Source organism: Stereum hirsutum, assembly GCF_000264905.1.
Source record: "Stereum hirsutum FP-91666 SS1 unplaced genomic scaffold STEHIscaffold_16, whole genome shotgun sequence".
NCBI lineage: Eukaryota > Fungi > Basidiomycota > Agaricomycetes > Russulales > Stereaceae > Stereum > Stereum hirsutum.
This window is the reverse complement of record NW_006763146.1, coordinates 1284361-1301154: the sequence shown is the minus strand read 5'-3', so window position 1 is coordinate 1301154 and position 16794 is coordinate 1284361. Positions and strand designations below refer to the sequence as shown.

Sequence of the window (16794 nt, the reverse complement as noted above, 5' to 3'; positions counted from 1 at the left end):
TCGAGATGGTAGTGATGTTGATTTCCATCACCGCGACCTGCCCTTTGCCATCTGTTCTCGCCTTCTCTTGTTGTGGTAGCGTACCTTTACTGTATCCAACCTGTGTCCTCGCCGTGATCATCCGTATCGTGGTTCCAAAAATCCAATGTGATCTCTTTGATCATTTCTTTGCAATACTGGTGTTGTGTGTTTGTTTGTGCCATGTTGTAATAAAACCATAAGTAGAAGAATTGTGAATTTGCTGTGCGGCGTGTGCTTGGATATTGATCTCGTCGAGAGGATGGGAACGATTCGGATTGCTTAGAGGTATATTGCTAAGGTGCTAACATATGGAGTGGTCAGGCTGGCCGCAGTTTGCGGTCAACAGACCACAAGTCCAACTGCAGGTTGGCCAAGGTTGGCCACCCGTAGGCCACCCCCTGTGGCGTGGCTCGGTACCGCGATAAATTAAACTGTAGTGACTTTGGCACTCACTCACGTCCATATCGACTCATACGGCCACTGCAGTCTGAGTCGAGTCCTACCATCACCATCCTGTGCTTCCAACTTTATGACTCATCGGAATCATCGTCTGATGCACTCTGGTATAAATATCTGGGCAGAAGCGCTTTCAGACGAACGACAGCTTCCTTCCCCATCTCTCTCGAGCCCCCCTACATTCTACCCCTCTACCACCTCCACATTCTACCCCTCGTCTGGCAGCTATGTCGTCTACCACTATCATCGATGCTTCCGAGCATCCCTTGACTTCTGTCACCATCTTCAAGTCTCGTAAGGCTGAGATCGTGCGCTCGTTCAAGTTGTCTTTCCAGGTATGCCGCTTTCATGCCCTCAGCCCAGAGCCTACATACTCGTCGCTATCCTTTTACGTCTTACTAATACTAGCTTCTACTCACAGAAAGGCCAGAACAAGGTCGAGATCCGTAACCTTTCAGGATCCATTGATAGTGAATCTGCTCGCATCATTGGCCTCCGAAGCGACCTCCAGCTGTTCGACGTCGTCTGCACGAACTCATCCCCCGCCTCGAAACCGCTCTTCGGCGCCGGCTCTGTCTCTGTCCCTGAACCGATTCGTCTCCTCGAAGCCAAGAAAGCGGCCCTCGTCGCGGAGAAGAAAGCTATCACCTCGGCGAATTTTGTGCTCGAAAATTACTCGAAGACGCTCAAGAGCGACGACGTCACTCCAGAGCAGGCGGACAACTTTTTGGACACCTATGTGAGGCGGGCCAGGAAACTTGTCAAGGAGGGCGCAGAGATCGAGGAGCAGATTTTGGAGATTGAGAAGGCGATTACGAAAGAGCGAGAGGAAAGGGACAAGAAGAAGGGCAGTACGGCCGGGATGGTGAGCGTCGTGGTCATGGCGAAGAGGGAGATGGAGGCAGAGTTCAAATTGACGTATAGTGGGTTTTCCACGTTTTCTATCCTCTATGATTTATGTCTTACTCTTCACGTTTGTCAGTCGTGCACGGTGCATCCTGGGCTCCAAGCTACGAACTTCACGCCGCAACGGAATCCGGCAAGCCTTCCTCCTCGGTGTCTCTCCACTACCGCGCCACCATCAAACAGGGTACCGGTGAAGACTGGAACGGCGTGGCCCTTACGCTCTCTACGGCCTCTATGGATCAGGCGGACCAACAAGTCCCTAGTATCCAAGCCTTACGCATCCGGCCTCCGACCTCTGGGTCTGGTCAGCCAGTGTACCAGCAGCAGGCCATGCAGCTGCAACAGATGCAACAGCAGAGGGCGCCCCCTCAATTTGGCCTTGCTATCAGAGAACGGGACCGGGAAAGCACCGCGAATGGACCTCCCACTGCGAGCGGTCTATTTGGCGGAGGGAGGGGCGGCTTTGGCAGAGGTAGGGGCGGATTCGGCGGAGGGGCTTTGTTTGGATCCGCTCCTTCTGTACCAGGTGCTCCTCCACCACAGGCGGCCCCGCCTGCGCCCACAACGGCCACCCAAAAGGAAGAAGGGTGGACAAAGCCCGAGTCCTGGTCCTTGGCTGAGGACGAGGCTGAGGAACCCTTGAGCGACAGTGACAGTGAGTCAACCCAGGCGATGGCACCCGGCACTTTAATCAATGAGAGTCCCCTGTCGATCTCATATACCGTGGAGGGCCAGTCGAGCATACCGACGGATGGAGTGGCGCACAAGGTCTCTGTGGCCGAGTTGAAGTTCGAAGCGAAAGTCATGCATATTGCGGTTCCTCGCGTTCGCGCACAAGCCTATTTGCAGGTATGTACGGCGATCATCGTGTTTATTAGTCTGGCTGCTGAGTTGATTCTTGACTGTTTAGGCGCAAGTCAAAAATACGAGTGATTATAGGCTGTTGCCGGGCCCAGTCACCATTCTCATGAACGACAGCTACGTTTCGAAGACCTCCATCCAGGTCAGTCAGTATACTTCCTACCTACCGCTGTGCATGCTAACAATTGATTTTCATGCAGGACATCGCCCCAGGGGACTCGTTCGACTGTACCTTCGGCCCTGATACCTCCACCATAATCAGCTACACCCGTAATGTCAAGCGTACTACCGCAGCCGCGAGCGCCTTCACCGAGCAATACACAACCACGACCTTCGTCTCTGTCATCAAGGTGCACAACCGACACGCCTTTGCGATTGATCAGATCATCTTGCGAGATGCATTGGCGGTTTCGGACGACGAGAAGAAAGTCAAGGTGTTGCTCAAGAGACCGACGTCGTTGTTATCAATGTCTGAGCTCGAGGGTGCAGAGGACAGCGATGACGTGAGTAAGGACGCAGAGACGAAGGGCAAAGCTGTTGAGGGGCGGCAGAACTGCGTGGCCAAATGGCAAGAAGCGAAGGGCGGGAAGGGCGGAAGGAAAGATGGTTTGTTTGAGTGGATCTGTGAGGACATAGAGGCTGGAAAGGAAGTCAGTGTCGAGACCGAGTGGGACGTAAGGGCACCAGCGGACGTGAAGTGGATGGAAGTTCAGGCTTGAGCTTCAAGTTCTGCATTACGCTTTGTTTCAAGAAATATGTATGCCTTAGGATGTAGTATGTATCGGTCGCAGTGTCGGGGTACGAGTGTACTTTTTTGTTTGTCGCAACCTTTAGTATGTATGAATGAGCAATTGTAATTGTAGCGCACCATTTTCTTTGGACTTGATGCATGAGTGAAGATGCATACAGCGCATGATGATGCTACAGGATTTGCATTATGCGACTACAATGGATTACACAAAATTCTTTCTCCCAGGTTTCAAGTACAGGCGTGAATATTTCTGGGCGCCCTGCGAGCTCTACTTCAGACACTCAGAAGGGCGTGCCCGCCGGGAAAATCATAGGTCCCCGCACTTGTTCTCGTTTCTCCTTGCCACAGAGCAGTTCAACGATAGTCAGTGCGAAGGGGAATGCAGTTCCTACAAACAAAACATTAACGTCAGCGACATGCGAACAAAACCTTTGATTTGCTCAAAGCATGTGTAGAATACATGCAACTGAAAGCCGTTGGACATACCTGGACCTCGGCTTGTGATGAGGTTGTTAGAAACGACGACAGAGTCTTCGCTGTACTTGAATTCTGCATAACTATGTATTAGTGTCGATTAAGAGGTCGTAGAGATGACGTGAGAAAGGCGCACTTTGATCAAGTTCAGATTTGACGGAGGGGTGGGACGTCAGGGGCTGGGACGGGAGCTCAGAGCTCAGAGCTGCGAGGCTTCCTAGGAAATGGACGTATCGGTAGGTCAAAGGTCAAAACCATGCAGAGCAGTAAGTATATACCAGCACAAATCATAGCAACTAGTTTTTTGTTATTGTAGAATTCTTTGACGACAGTCTGAACGGCGGAGAATCCAGCCATTGTCTCTGCTCCTTTCGCGCCACCCGGAATAACGAGGACATCATAATCGTTCTGTATGATCAAACTTAGCCAATTGACCACAAACTATGCAGATGATATGATAGTGCTCACAGATGTCGTAGCTTTATGCGTGAAATAAATATCGGGCTGGATGCACACCCCGCGCGAGCATCTGACGAACGGAGGATTCTGTTCCGTTCCTTCGGGGATCGTCGCGGCGGATGTCGGCGAGACGTATGCAGAGACACACTTTACGTCGGCACGAACGAGAGTATCATACACAATGGTACTGTTCCCAAGAGTTACTGTTAGTAGCTCATGATGACTTTGAAGGATCGATAGGGGCGAACAATTCCATTTCCTCCGTCCCGTCCGCGATGAGAATCAGTGCAGAAGGCATGTCGCGTTATTGATCTGAGCGCACGATATAGACGTGAGCTCATCGGGAGACGTATGTGGATGCATACACATCCTCACGCACTTACACGCAAATCGTTGAAAGAGAGAAGAGCAACGATGGTGAAGCTTTGAAGACGGTGGAAGCAAAGAACGGTGAAGTTACACATGACGTCACGCAAAGTGCCGGCAAGGAGTCAACAACTTGCGCCGGCTCCGATCCCACATAGGAACCACATCCTTTCATCCCCAACAATCAATAGCCCGGCTTGGACACGTATGCTCGCGGAAGTGACCCACACCAGCTTCTCGTACTATAAGAACGGCCGGAGAAGACAATCTTGATCCATCATCTGTATCGACATCCTCTCAAGCTGTTACTATTCCTCCAAGGACGCGACTCCTACTAAGCACTGGCCCACACCGTCAAATCACGGATGTCTACTATTCTGTCTCTTTCCTCTGCTGTGAGGCTTCCGTCAGGTTAGTTGTGTTTTGGATGTTCGCGCCTTTGTTTTTTGAAAGCTCAAAACTCCGATCAGGCCACATGATGAAGCTTTTGGGATTCGGCGTGTATCAAAACTACGATACGAAGAACTCTTGCCTTGAGGCACTTGCTGCTGGCTACCGGTGAGCCTCGCATTTTTTTTTTTTGCTTTACTCAGAGTCAGCATCTGACAACTTGAACCTTTACCTTCTTAGCCATATCGACAGTGCCCAAGCGTACCGCAACGAGGCCCATGTTGGCGAAGCCATTCGCGAGGCTGGCATCCCCAGAGAGCAGGTTTTTGTCAGTGCGTGAAGACTCCCGTTCGCACACTTCAGTCTCCTGAATAATACGAAATAGCGACCAAGGTCATCTGCAAACATCAAGGTTACGAGGAAACATTGAGTGGTGTCGACGAGTCTCTGAATAAGTTTGGATTTGGTAGGATTCTTTCAGACCCCCATGGAATTGGAATTCATGCTCACCCGAATATCCAGACTATATCGATCTCTTTCTCATTCATGACCCGGTAGGGTTTTCCGGACTCAAAGTCCCCTATACTTTTCTCATATCTCTTTAGCTTGCTGGACCAGAGAAACGGATGGCGACTTGGAAAGCACTCCTTGAGTCCAGAGACAAAGGTAAACTCAGGGATATCGGAGTATCAAACTAGTAAGTGCACCTTCACGGTCTCCAATCTTGTACCCTATTCACGATCAGGATCGTACAGCGGCATCAGACACCTAGAAGAGATCAAGTCGTCCGGGCTGGGGCTTCCAGCTGTGAACCAGATAGAGGTCAGACGAGGCACACTTGTTCGCTAAATTTAGTAATACTCATATAAAGGCGACAGATTCACCCTTACTGCCAACAACGGCCGATCGTTAAGTGGTGCGAGGACCATAACATTGTCGTTCAAGCGTATTGCCCGATCATACGTGGTAAGATGGACGATCCCGTCATCGTCAGCATAGCACAAAAGGCAAGTCCTCTGTCATCCACTTCACCGACAAACCATTTTGAACACGAGCTTCCCCTAGCATGGCAACCGCGATCCAGCCCAGATACTCATCCGATGGTCTCTTCAACACGGGTAGGTTTTGTACTACGCCATTTGTTTTTACCCACCAGGTTATTACCGACACCTCAAGTGTTTAGACTGATTCTCCATTCTCCATTTTCCGTTATCCGTTATTATAGATATGTCCCCCTTCCTAAATCCTCCACACCCGCGCGCATCCGGTCAAACACGAATGTGTACGACTTCTCCCTCGATGAAGAAGACATGCAGCGGCTTGATTCACTCGACAAGGGAGACGGTGGGGCTATCTCTTGGAACCCAATTCATGCTGCCTGACCGAACTTACTCCGTTTTATCCTCCACATCCTTCCGTTACCTGATCCTCTGGCGGCTCTCTTATTTGACGCATTGACTTCTCTTTACTGGATGTTGTCGGAACGCCAACTCTTTAGAAGGCCGATTATTCAAACGACACGCGTCGATGAGTGGGCCAATATGATAAGTTATGTTGGTTGTGCGATCGCGCTGATACATCCCTGTGACCACGTCCACGTCCACTTCAAGCCCTCTGCATCGCAGCCCGATGTTTGCATGAAAGAAGATTACGCCACGATCACATCAAAATGAGATAAAATATGTATCGCGACAATCGAATGCAATCAAGCCCATTGCCACTCACAGGTAAACATAATCGACGTTCTCTCCATTGATATAGAAGATCCAGAAGAACGCGATAACGAAGTACAATGCAATATCTCCGAATCAGGATATCTTACAAGCGAAGTGTACACCGCTCACGTTTCTTTTGGTAAAGGCCCGAAGATCAAGGTAAGGAAAAATGCAAATAAACATACAAGACAGATCCAAGAGTCCGAAATAACTGGCCGAAAGCAATCAAGCAAAGCAAAGGAAAATCAAGTCATGCCCGAATCATAAATCAACGAAGCGCGTAGAACAAAATGCCCTTGTCAAATCTCTGCCCGGCCCAAAGTAAATGTCAGCCCTCTATATCTTCTCAAGCACCCTTCATAGCAGATTTCGCTATCATCATACGGTCGTAGAACGATCCCGACAAGACCTTGCACTTCCCATCCACATCCGCCTTGATTTCGCATAGGGTTCTAGTGGTAACGTTGAACGGATGGCGACTCCATTTGTTCTTCCAGTCGTGGATATACGCGTACGAGGCTCGAAGCCGCGCGATCTCGTGCTTGCTGAAGGACAGAATTGTCTTGGGATCGGGTACGGCAGCGAACTCTCGAGACTGGTCCCGCAGGATATCCTGCCTGATCTCGATAGGCAGATTGGTCCAAGGCGACCCCCCCGTCTTCCGGTCGTGCTGCATGTCCAGCTCCCGCCTCGCCGCGATAGCCGTGGATGTGTTCATCAACGCCTTCCCTTTCCTCCAGATATCCTCGACATGCTTCTTGATGATTTCCAGTTCGTCTTTCATCACCTGATCATCCTTGACCTCGGCACGCCGCACAGCATCCTCCCAGTCCTCCGCGAGATCCGTGTCGAAGACAGGCCGGAGATCTTTGAAACGTTGCTCTATCATGGGCATGACCCGATCTGAAAGGGTTTGGACGTGATTTTGCAGCTCGTCCATGATGAACGGCTTGGCAGACCGCCGCTTGATCTCCGCTTGAGTTCCTTTATTTTCGCGCTTGAGCCTGGAAGGGTTCCACTTCTTCCATCCCGCGGTCACGTTTGAGCCATATTCTTTGCTGTTCATGTCTTTGCGGCGGATGGCTTCTCTGACCGTGAGGCCGGTTTTGGCGCCGTCAAGGATGTGCGTGAACCTGCGGGGAAGACATTAATACGCTACACTTACAGCGATGCTAGATCGGGCTCGTGTAGGAACAATATATCCAAGGGAGAAGACACTCACATGTACGCAAGCCGTATGGTGTGTGGATGATCGTACCCAAGTCCATATATCGCATTATCATGCATGGTGGAATACATGCCATAGATTGAAGGGTCGCGTAGAGCACTGAGCAGGACCTTCTGAAACTCTCGCATGCGGTCAGAATCCGACATCCCCGAAGTGCGTAGCAAAAAGTCGGCCACGGTCTCGTTTTCCTTCTCGAAGAAGGACATCAGGTCGGCTGGTGGATCTGCGAACTTGGTGTCTGCATTGACGAAGTCATCGACGATTTCAGGTTGCCATATTGCCACGGCCTTATCTCCGTCGTAATCACCTGGGGAGTATTTGCTTCATCAGAAACAGTGGCTCTTGCGTGCAAGCTTGGCACAACTTACCTGTGGCCAGTAAACTGGCTAAGCTTCGACGTCCCTTGGTGGAGAAGACGATGACATCGTCGTAATCCCTGAGCTCCGCACAGAAGACGGCCGTGACCTTCACAGGAGGTCAGAAGTGCACAAGACTAGTGGCGGAGACTCAATGCACCTTTTGAATATCGGACGGAAGCTTGCAAGGATTCCTTGTAACCTATGCGAGTTGGTCAATCACCATGAAACTCATGTACTGGTCGAGACGTACCAGAACCGGCCCCAGAATTTGAGCTGTTGAGAGGCCATCTTGTCTCTGCAAGTTCGTTAGCGAGCTCTTGATGTGGATCTCGCCCTCGTTCAAGACACCGAATGGGTCTGGAATAATGAACCTCTTGAGCGTCTGCAGCCAATGAGAAGATGGTCACATACCTGGGATGATGAATGCCGTACAAGCCATAGGGACCTCAACCTTGCACCTCGCGAGGCGCTTATTCACAGCGCCCTTAATCACTTTCTCAAGCTTCGACGCAAGCACGGGGTTGTTCTGGGGCGTGAAGCCAGAGTCGAGAAGAACACATACGGTTTCCTATACATAGACAATGCGATCAAGATACTCGCCAACAACACACACAGTGTAGACGACTTACTTCGAGTGAAGACGGCTGTCCGCTGATTTCGTCTGCGAACCACGCAGTTGATCGTTGAGCACCCATCTCGAGTACATCGCTGATACATTCGATTTCGTCGTCTTTGTCGTCCTCGTCCTCGTCGTCATACGCTCGCAACCCTCGTACTCGTGCCTCCCCAGCCATCTCTCTCGTCATACGGGCAGCAAGCACACCACCTTCCTTGGCTATCACACGGTGCAGTTGATGCATATCGTTCCAGTTGAGAAGGGGTTCCATAATTTCATCGAGCGAATGTTGGAGGAGGTTAGTAAAGACGTTGGTCTTGACGCCATTTTCGGCGAGACAGATGACGACTTCGTTAGCCAGACGAGTTCCACTCCGCATGTGAGATGCACGTAGCACATCCACGGTTCTCTTTGCGGGATCTTCCAGGTCATCGAAGGAGTAGTGAATCTTCATCTGTGATGGTCGAACCCACACTGTAGATACCTCGCTCGCATTTTCACCATTTTGTCCAGGGTGGATAGTGAGTAGGCCCTGGTTTGTGGGCGAGTTATGTGAATTTCCTTAGCACCGTCTAGCAACAGACTGCACTGACCTTTGCACCCGCAACTCTGACTTGAATAGCTGTCGGTGGTTTATCCCAGAGTTTCTTTGAACTTAACATCTTCATAGCGAACAGATTGATGTAGCCGCATCCGTCGGTCATTTCCATCTCCGAGGGAGGTTTACCGACGGTGGCAGGGTCATGGAAGGGCGAAACTTGGTATCTCAGGTGAGGTTAAGAACCTCTTTTTGAACCAGTTGTGAAATACATACTGATTTCTGCCTCCGCTTTTATTTGATCCTTTTTCAACACCAGCCCTGGAACCGAGTTAGACAATCCTAAGGGTATACGAGCTGCCCATTTCGCCATTGTCTACGGCAACGATTGATGAGATGAGTGTTATCATGTTTAATTCATGAAACATACCTGATTCTGGTTAAGATTCAGAGGATTATGCCACTCAAGGATCTCGAAGTAACTGAGGTGCCAGCGTGACTCTGGATTACGACGGAAATCACCATCGATGAACGTCTCGTTCGTGGCCACAAGAAACACGGTGCGCTCTTTGCTGATAGATTAATGCATTCATCGTTGATCCTCTGATAAGTAAAATATGATGTCACGAACCTTGCATAGAAGGCACGGTATACACGATCAAAAAAGATGAATGGCTTCATGAAATACTCCCTCAGATTTACGCTCTTCGAGTTGACGAGGTCTTTGTGGATGCGGATACGAATTAACCAATCAGATCCGAACCTCCTGGTGAATCGTGACGATGATCCTAGCTCGGGTTGGTCTAGAACAAGACGGAGCTCGCCATTCCTATCCTTTTTAAAGGACAGTTTCGCAGAAAACTGCACTTTCCCGTGGTATTTAAACGGAGAGGTGTTGGAGGCATCCACGTTCTCGACACATGCCAAGTCACCTCGAAGTTTGAAGGCTGTGTCTTCCTCGTCCAACGCTCCCCAAGCGCACTACAAAATCGAATATTGTTAGCCTTTCTGCACGGGACTAGAGGACATACAAAGTGGGCCACGACAAACCTTGACCATCTCGTCCTTTGTGAGGGGCAGCACTGATGCGGAGGAATCGGCGTCCTTCAGCTTCTCTTCCACCGACGAGGCCACATCTTGATTCAAACCGCGGAGCTTGTCCAGTTGAGATGGTGAGATACAGTCTAAATCAAGCTTGTTCTGAGTTACGAGGCGTCCCATCATCCAGCGGACACCCCATGTCAGCGTGTGGAAGGCTGGACATCCCTGAAGTTGCTCGTTGTGCGCCTGAAATAGTATGGCGTCAGGCATCTGAGAGATGTGTACTCATAATGGACGTACCACAGTATGAAACGGTGGATCTGCTTTGACAGTAGGCAGTTTGTCAGAGGCGGATGAGGGGGGCTTTGGACGAGGAAGTGACTCCGGTGTTTCTGCACCAAATCTGCTGGCAGAGCGTCGATAATCAGGAGTTCTGGTGTCTGAGGACCGGACCGATGGGGAGACTGCAGCCGAGCGGGATGGAGTTTGGGGCTCGCAGCGGCGTGCTTCCTCTATGGCTTCTATGATTTTTTGTTTCCGAGGTGAATCTGGCCTAGAGCCTGATGCTGATGGATCGACACGACCAGTGGAAGTGCCTGACTGGCCACGAAGGGATGTTGGTGCGGTTTCAAATACTGGTCGCCTCGTCGGAGAAGTTGAGATAATGTTGGATGGCAGACCGCGATATATCTGGCGTTTCTTCGGGGTTTGGGCATCCTCAGAGGGCGAGAGCGATGCATCTTCGAGAGTTCGCTTTCCGAGAGCGGTAGGTGTACGCGGAGGGGCGGCTGCGGCGGGTTCTGGAGTCGATGGTCGGTCTGTTTTAGGGGGTTCGAGGGACGGCGGGATGACAATTGTCTCTTCTGTATCTCCCTCATCGAATCCCGCTATGAGTTGCGTAAAATCGGCATCCGAATAGTCAGTGGTGGAATCCTGAGTGTCTTGGAGGCCTTCAGGGATCATCCCGACAGTCTGAGTGAATTGAAACGGTCGTGCAGCAAGGCAGAGAACCAGTAAGATATGATATCCAGTAGCACTTATGCAAGAAGCCTTGAAGAGATAGAGAGTTAGCAAGAGCGGGGAAGGACAAGTACGGAGGCAAAGTTGCCCGAAGTTGACCGCACCTTGTCGATCGCCAAAACGCGTGCCCCCACGTGATCGAGAATTCGCAGGCGTCCATTTGAAATTCCATACTTTCGAGGTCCGCGTGGTGAGCGCCTCACCAAGTTCATCGACTTACTAGTACGCTCACGCTGCTCTAGGAACTCAAATCTGATTCTGAACAAAAATACCTTCTTACACCCGAGTCTATCAACAGTAACAATTGTCTGAATCAACGCGAGTTAGTGCCATGGCGCATCCGTTGTGTTTTGGTCGTGTTGCAAGTTGTAAGTACCCAGTCATCTCTACTGATACTATCGAGCATGACTCGTCGACACCAGTGAATCATAAACCCGTCCGTCAGCTTTAACAGTCGCACGTCAATCGCATAGTGACCGGGGAGGTGCCATCGCCCTCGTACTGTCTACAAATCCCAGCAGTCTAGTCGCGAACACGGCCTTCGGGTGTATCTACAAGTCCATTCCCGGGAATCCTGGCCATCCGCTCGAGCATCTTCATAGTCGGCTCATACGTCTTCGAGGAACACAGATCGACGAGTAGTGACGACTGTCGTGTTGTGGATCCGATCCAGTCTGGAGGCTGCTGAAATAGTATGAATCGCGTGGTGTTCTCATCCTTGGGATCCACCGGCGAAAGGATCGATTCTAGTAACGTCACGGCCTGCAGGAACTCGCCTTCGACTGTCGTCGACAGACATGCATAAATACACCGGTACATCTGAGGGACGAGAGAGATGTCGAGCTCCTCGGCCAAAGCGAGGGAGTTCAGAGTCTGGATGACCTCGGAAGTGAATGACGACCCGTCCAAGCATACTGCATCATGTCTTCACCGCCGCCTTCGGGATCGACATATGCTCATAAAAGGTACCGGTAAGGACCTTGTACTCCTTCGACGCCTTCGCCTTGATCTCGCAAAGTACCCGCATCGATACGTTCCAAGGATGGCGACTCATCTTCATCTCCCAATCGTGGATGTATGCGTATGAAGCCCGAATTTGCGCGATCTCGTCACTTCTGAAGAAAATCATTGTACTCGGCTCAGGAGAGCTAACGAAATGCTTCGAGTGGGCTTTCAAGATGTCCTGTCGGATTTCGATTGGCAGGAGGGTGAAGGGGGCCTTTCCATTGCGATTGGCCTGTAATGCTGGCGAGGAGGTGTCCCGCAAAGTCGCTAAAGCAAGCTCCGAGGACAGTTTCATCATCTTACCCGAGAGGATCCGCGCGTCATGTACGTGCTTCTCAATCATCTTCAGTTCTTCTGCTATCCGGGCGATACCACTCCTCTCCACACAATCCAGAGCGTCGTAGTAGGGCTTGATCAGATCCTCGTCGCGGGTCTTGCGCAATCCCGTGAACCTCTCGCTCACCCTCGGCATCCACTGATTGTGAAGCTTCTGTGCTTCACCTTGTATGAAGTCCATGATGAAGGTACCCTTGGTACGTCTTGCTAGTTTGTTCGAGGTGTTTCCGTGCTTCAGTGTCTGGGTTGACCAGGTCTTCCACAGTGGTGTCACACTGGAGCCACAATCGAGGTCGGCATAATCCCTTTTGCGGACTTCCTCGTCGACGGTCAGACCGGTCTTCCCTCCGTCGAGAATCTCGGCAAACCTAGCTCGAGGCGTCAACACCTTCATGCATGAGATGACTGGTTTTGATAACTCACATATTTCCGAGTCTTCGAGTGTCCGGGTGAGCATAGCCGCGTACGTAGATTGAATTGTCGTGCATGCAGGAGTATATCCCGACGACGTTGGGATCGCGCAGAGCTCCCAGAAGAACCGCTTGCAAGGCCTCCATACGCTGCTCGGGAGACATCTTCTCGGTGCGTTTGAGGAACTCTGCGACAGTCTCATTCTGTTTCTTGAAATTCTTCATGAGGTCTGGCGGAGGGTCTGCGAATTTGGGGTCGGCATTTCGGAAAGGTCCGGCAATCTCTGGGTCCCACACGGCTTCGACCTTGTCTCCATCGTAATCGCCTACAAAATAAAAATTAGCCAATCGCGACTCAGTGTACAAAGAGGAGAAGTCTTACCGGTGCCGAGCATGCTGGCGAGGCTACGGCAGCCCTTGGTGGAGAAGACTATCACATCGACGTACTTCTCAAGCTGAGAATAATAGACGGCAGTGACCTGTGGAGTATTTCAAGAACTGATTCAGGCAATCGTGGAAATAGCACGAACCTTCTGGACGTCTGTCGGAAGTTTGCACGGGTGGCGCGATACCTGGACAAAGCATCAGCCAAGATCGCAGGCTTGGAATGGCACTTACAAGCACAGGACCTAGCACTTGTTCAGTAAGTTGTCCATCCTGGCCTTTCAAGTTTGGCGCTGATGACCTGATGTGAATTTCGCCTTCCTTCAGGGTGCCGGTGGGATCTAGCAGTTGCCATCTTAGAAGGACAGTTCTGTGGGAAAGAAAGGTGTGCCACGAACCGGGAATAATCCATGCGGAGCATGACATTGGAATCTCCACTTTACATCTTGCAATCCGTTTCTTCATGGCCTTCGTGATGACTTCCTTCAGCTTCTCGGCAAGGATGGCGTTATTTTGCGGCGTGAAGCCCGAATCCAGAAAATAACAAACGGTCTCCTATTCGATTTCAAGTTCAAACGCGTCAATTCAAGACTTCCAAGTCGAAATATGGATGACTTTACCTCCAAAGAGGATGGCAGCCCACTTATCTCGTCGACTTGTCATGCCTTCGAGCGCTCAGGGCCGAGCTCTAATACCTCGCTGATTCTCTCGTCCTCCTCCTTGTCATCATCTTCATTGTCATACGCACGATATCCGCGAACTCTTGCCTCCCCTGCTGCTTCTCGTGCCATGCGTGCACCAAGAATGCCACCTTCCTTGAATACAAGACGATATAATTGGAGCATATCGTCCCATTGAAGAAGTTGCTCCATGAGCTCTTCCAAGGATTCTCGCATTCGACGGGAAAGAATCTCATGGGGGACGCCGTTTTCAGCGAAATTGACGAGCACTTCCTTTGACGCCTGGATACCGCTACGCATGTGCGATGCGCGCAACACGTCGATTGTTCTTTTAGCTGGCTCATGCGCCAAATCTTGGTCGGAGTAGTGAATCTTTGTCTGAGACGGTCGAACCCAGATACAAGGATATTTCAGGTAGTTCGCGTCATTGCTGGGATGTCTAGTCAAGAGGCCCTAGTGACTATGATCAGTGACAATTGGGCAGCGATCATAAGAATATCGGGCAAACCTTATTCCCGGCCACTCGGACTTGAATAGCGACAGGAATGGAGTCCCAGAATTTATTCGAATGTAATTCTTGCAGGGCAGTCTGATTGATGAATCCACAGCCGTCCGTCATTTCCATCTCGGAGGGAGGCTTAGGCCCCATAGAGGGGTTCCATGAAGAAGATACTAAAATGAATGACGGTAAGCGTGTGGATCCTAGGTGCTCAACGCTTTCTACATACTGATCTCTGGTTCCAATCTGATCTGATTGCATTCCAGCTTTGGACCGGGAACCGAGTTCGATAAACCAAGAGGGATACGTGCCGCCCACTTTGCAATTGTCTAAGGCACAACATGAGCTGGTCAGTGCTCGATCCGGGTTTCATTCACCTGAACTCACCTGATTACTGTTCAGCTCTATGGGATTGTGCCACTGCAAGAGGCTATGTAAACTAAGACGTCTGCTCGTCTCCGGAATGGTAACAACCTCTCCATTGATGAACGTCTCGTTTGTAGAAGCAAAGAAGACGTTCTGGTCCTTGCTAGAAAGTCGGATATCCGTCATTCGTAGACATCATCAGAAAAAAATTACGATTGACCAACTGACCTTGCATAGAAGGCGCGATAGACGCGGTCGAAAATGATCAACGGTCTCATGCAAAACTCATAAACTCTCGATGATCTGATGTCTCTATTGTAGCGAACTCGAATCAACCAGTCCGAACCGAACCTTCGAGTGAACCGGGAAGAAGAGCCAAGATCAGGTTTCTCGAGAATGAAGCGCAGCTTCCCAGATTTGTTCTTCTTATCCGCAAAGATCAACCTCCCCGCAAACTGCACTCTGCCGTGATATCTGAACTGCAAGTCGGGAGCGGGTACCTCATTGGCGGGATGACCGAACTGGTCATCCCGCTTGAAAGCTGCTTCCTCTCTATCAAATGCTCGCCATGGACCCTAGATATTAGGCACAAAGAATCAGGTATAGCTCAAACATGAGTCAGGAGATCTAGTAAGCCGACCTTGGCTTGTTCATCAGGAGGGGGCAGACGGGCAGATATGAGGGGCATAGAACCTTTCAACTTCTGCTCGACCAGCGGGGCTATGACCTCGTTACTCCCTTGAAGCAACTCTAACTTCTCCGGTGTGAGATCTTCTACCATCAATTTATTTTGCATGACGAGGCGTCCTATCTCCCATCGTACCCCCCAAGGTAGGTTCCGAAAGCCCTCACATTTCTGAACCAGCTCGTCATGCGCCTAAATAGGTAGCGTCAAGCTTCAAAGACTGCAGTCAGTAGCGAATGTGACTTACCACAATTTCAAATGGGGGGAATTCATTGGCCACGGGCATTTGGTTTTCAGGGGAAGATGGGCGTGGAGTTCGGGGGCGTGGAAGTGACTCTGGCGTCTCTATACTAGTTTTGTTCGCGGAGGCTCGATGGTCAGGGTGCCGACTACTCGAGGGCCTACTCGAAGGTGAGATTCCAGTGTTATGAGATGGCGTTCGTGGCTCAGGGCGGCGGGCTTCTATGATTGCGTTCAGCACGGATTGTCTGCGGCTGGAACTAGAGGCGTTGTTCGTATCCGGCTGCTCTCGAAGAGCGTCTGTGACGATATCTACCATCGATCGCCTGGGAGTTGAGGGTGAGGTGGAATGAGGCAATTTGCCATTGGAGATATGTTGTTTCTTCGGGCTACGTGCATTGCTGGACGGCGACTCGGCCAACCTAGCCTCTGCGAAAGTGCGTTTGCCAAGAGCGATTGGAGTTTCATGCTGTTTTGTGGGCTCGGGGGTAGATGCTCGTTTGGGGGGCTCGAGCGATGGCGGAACTACGATAGTTTCTTGGGTGTCATCTTCGTTGTAGTCTGCGATGAGTTGAGAGTAGCCACCGTCCGAATAGTCGGTGCTGTCGTCAACCGTATCATCCTGCAGGCCCTCTGGGATCATCCTGGCAGTCGCTGTGCGACGATTGTATAGAGATATGCGAACAATAGATAGGCTGAGAGGATATCTCAATGCAAGTACACCAGACAATGAGATAGAGCGAGCACAAGTGCGGGGAAGATCGAGAACGGAGGCAAAGTTGCCCAAAGTTGACCTCGCCTTGTCGATCGATCGGACCGTGTGCCCCACGTGATCGAGAACTCGCGTTCATTTGAAATTCAACACTTTCGAGGTCCGCGTCGCGTCGAGCGCTTCACCAGGTTCGTCAGTGCACTCACGCTGTGCTGGGAACTATCGTTTTATCCTGAACAAAATTAGTCCTTTTACATCTGACTCTGATAACAGCAA

At 50.7% G+C, this 16794-nt stretch overlaps 5 protein-coding genes across 5 annotated transcripts; 2 read left to right on the top strand and 3 right to left on the bottom strand.

The window, feature by feature from the left end:
• The first annotated feature begins 672 nt into the window (after positions 1 to 672).
• On the top strand, positions 673 to 3110 carry STEHIDRAFT_142030 (uncharacterized protein). Its single transcript, XM_007309020.1, has 5 exons — positions 673 to 812; positions 899 to 1400; positions 1460 to 2232; positions 2294 to 2386; positions 2445 to 3110. The coding sequence occupies exons 1-5, from the start codon at positions 705 to 707 to the stop codon at positions 2961 to 2963; spliced, it is 1995 nt and encodes a 664-aa protein (XP_007309082.1). The 5' UTR covers positions 673 to 704; the 3' UTR covers positions 2964 to 3110.
• A 4-nt stretch (positions 3111 to 3114) lies between these two features.
• On the bottom strand, positions 3115 to 4240 carry STEHIDRAFT_124932 (DJ-1). The gene is made up of 6 exons (XM_007309019.1): positions 4177 to 4240; positions 3938 to 4115; positions 3748 to 3877; positions 3606 to 3686; positions 3482 to 3544; positions 3115 to 3383 (listed from the first exon to the last, which is right to left on the bottom strand). The coding sequence occupies exons 1-6, from the start codon at positions 4224 to 4226 to the stop codon at positions 3277 to 3279; spliced, it is 609 nt and encodes a 202-aa protein (XP_007309081.1). The 5' UTR covers positions 4227 to 4240; the 3' UTR covers positions 3115 to 3276.
• Positions 4241 to 4772: 532 nt separating this feature from the next.
• Positions 4773 to 6066, top strand: STEHIDRAFT_65516 (Aldo/keto reductase; the record flags this gene model as incomplete). The annotated part of the gene is made up of 9 exons (XM_007308677.1): positions 4773 to 4852; positions 4925 to 5016; positions 5070 to 5150; positions 5207 to 5238; positions 5290 to 5381; positions 5440 to 5506; positions 5563 to 5673; positions 5750 to 5802; positions 5910 to 6066. 9 exons carry the CDS (start codon positions 4773 to 4775, stop codon positions 6064 to 6066), a joined length of 765 nt encoding a protein of 254 aa, XP_007308739.1.
• Positions 6067 to 6415: 349 nt separating this feature from the next.
• Positions 6416 to 11158, bottom strand: STEHIDRAFT_124929 (uncharacterized protein). The gene is made up of 13 exons (XM_007309018.1): positions 10482 to 11158; positions 10191 to 10427; positions 9772 to 10121; positions 9571 to 9712; positions 9417 to 9516; positions 9196 to 9359; positions 8616 to 9134; positions 8398 to 8554; positions 8237 to 8343; positions 8144 to 8185; positions 7996 to 8092; positions 7622 to 7934; positions 6416 to 7532 (listed from the first exon to the last, which is right to left on the bottom strand). The coding sequence occupies exons 2-13, from the start codon at positions 10359 to 10361 to the stop codon at positions 6746 to 6748; spliced, it is 2949 nt and encodes a 982-aa protein (XP_007309080.1). The 5' UTR covers positions 10362 to 10427; positions 10482 to 11158; the 3' UTR covers positions 6416 to 6745.
• Positions 11159 to 11723: 565 nt separating this feature from the next.
• STEHIDRAFT_161484 (uncharacterized protein) lies at positions 11724 to 16449 on the bottom strand (the record flags this gene model as incomplete). The annotated part of the gene is made up of 14 exons (XM_007309017.1): positions 11724 to 12074; positions 12133 to 12910; positions 12966 to 13278; positions 13335 to 13431; positions 13483 to 13524; positions 13571 to 13677; positions 13735 to 13891; positions 14032 to 14469; positions 14525 to 14688; positions 14745 to 14844; positions 14903 to 15044; positions 15110 to 15456; positions 15522 to 15758; positions 15814 to 16449. The coding sequence occupies 14 exons, from the start codon at positions 16447 to 16449 to the stop codon at positions 11724 to 11726; spliced, it is 3909 nt and encodes a 1302-aa protein (XP_007309079.1).
• Positions 16450 to 16794: the final 345 nt, after the last annotated feature.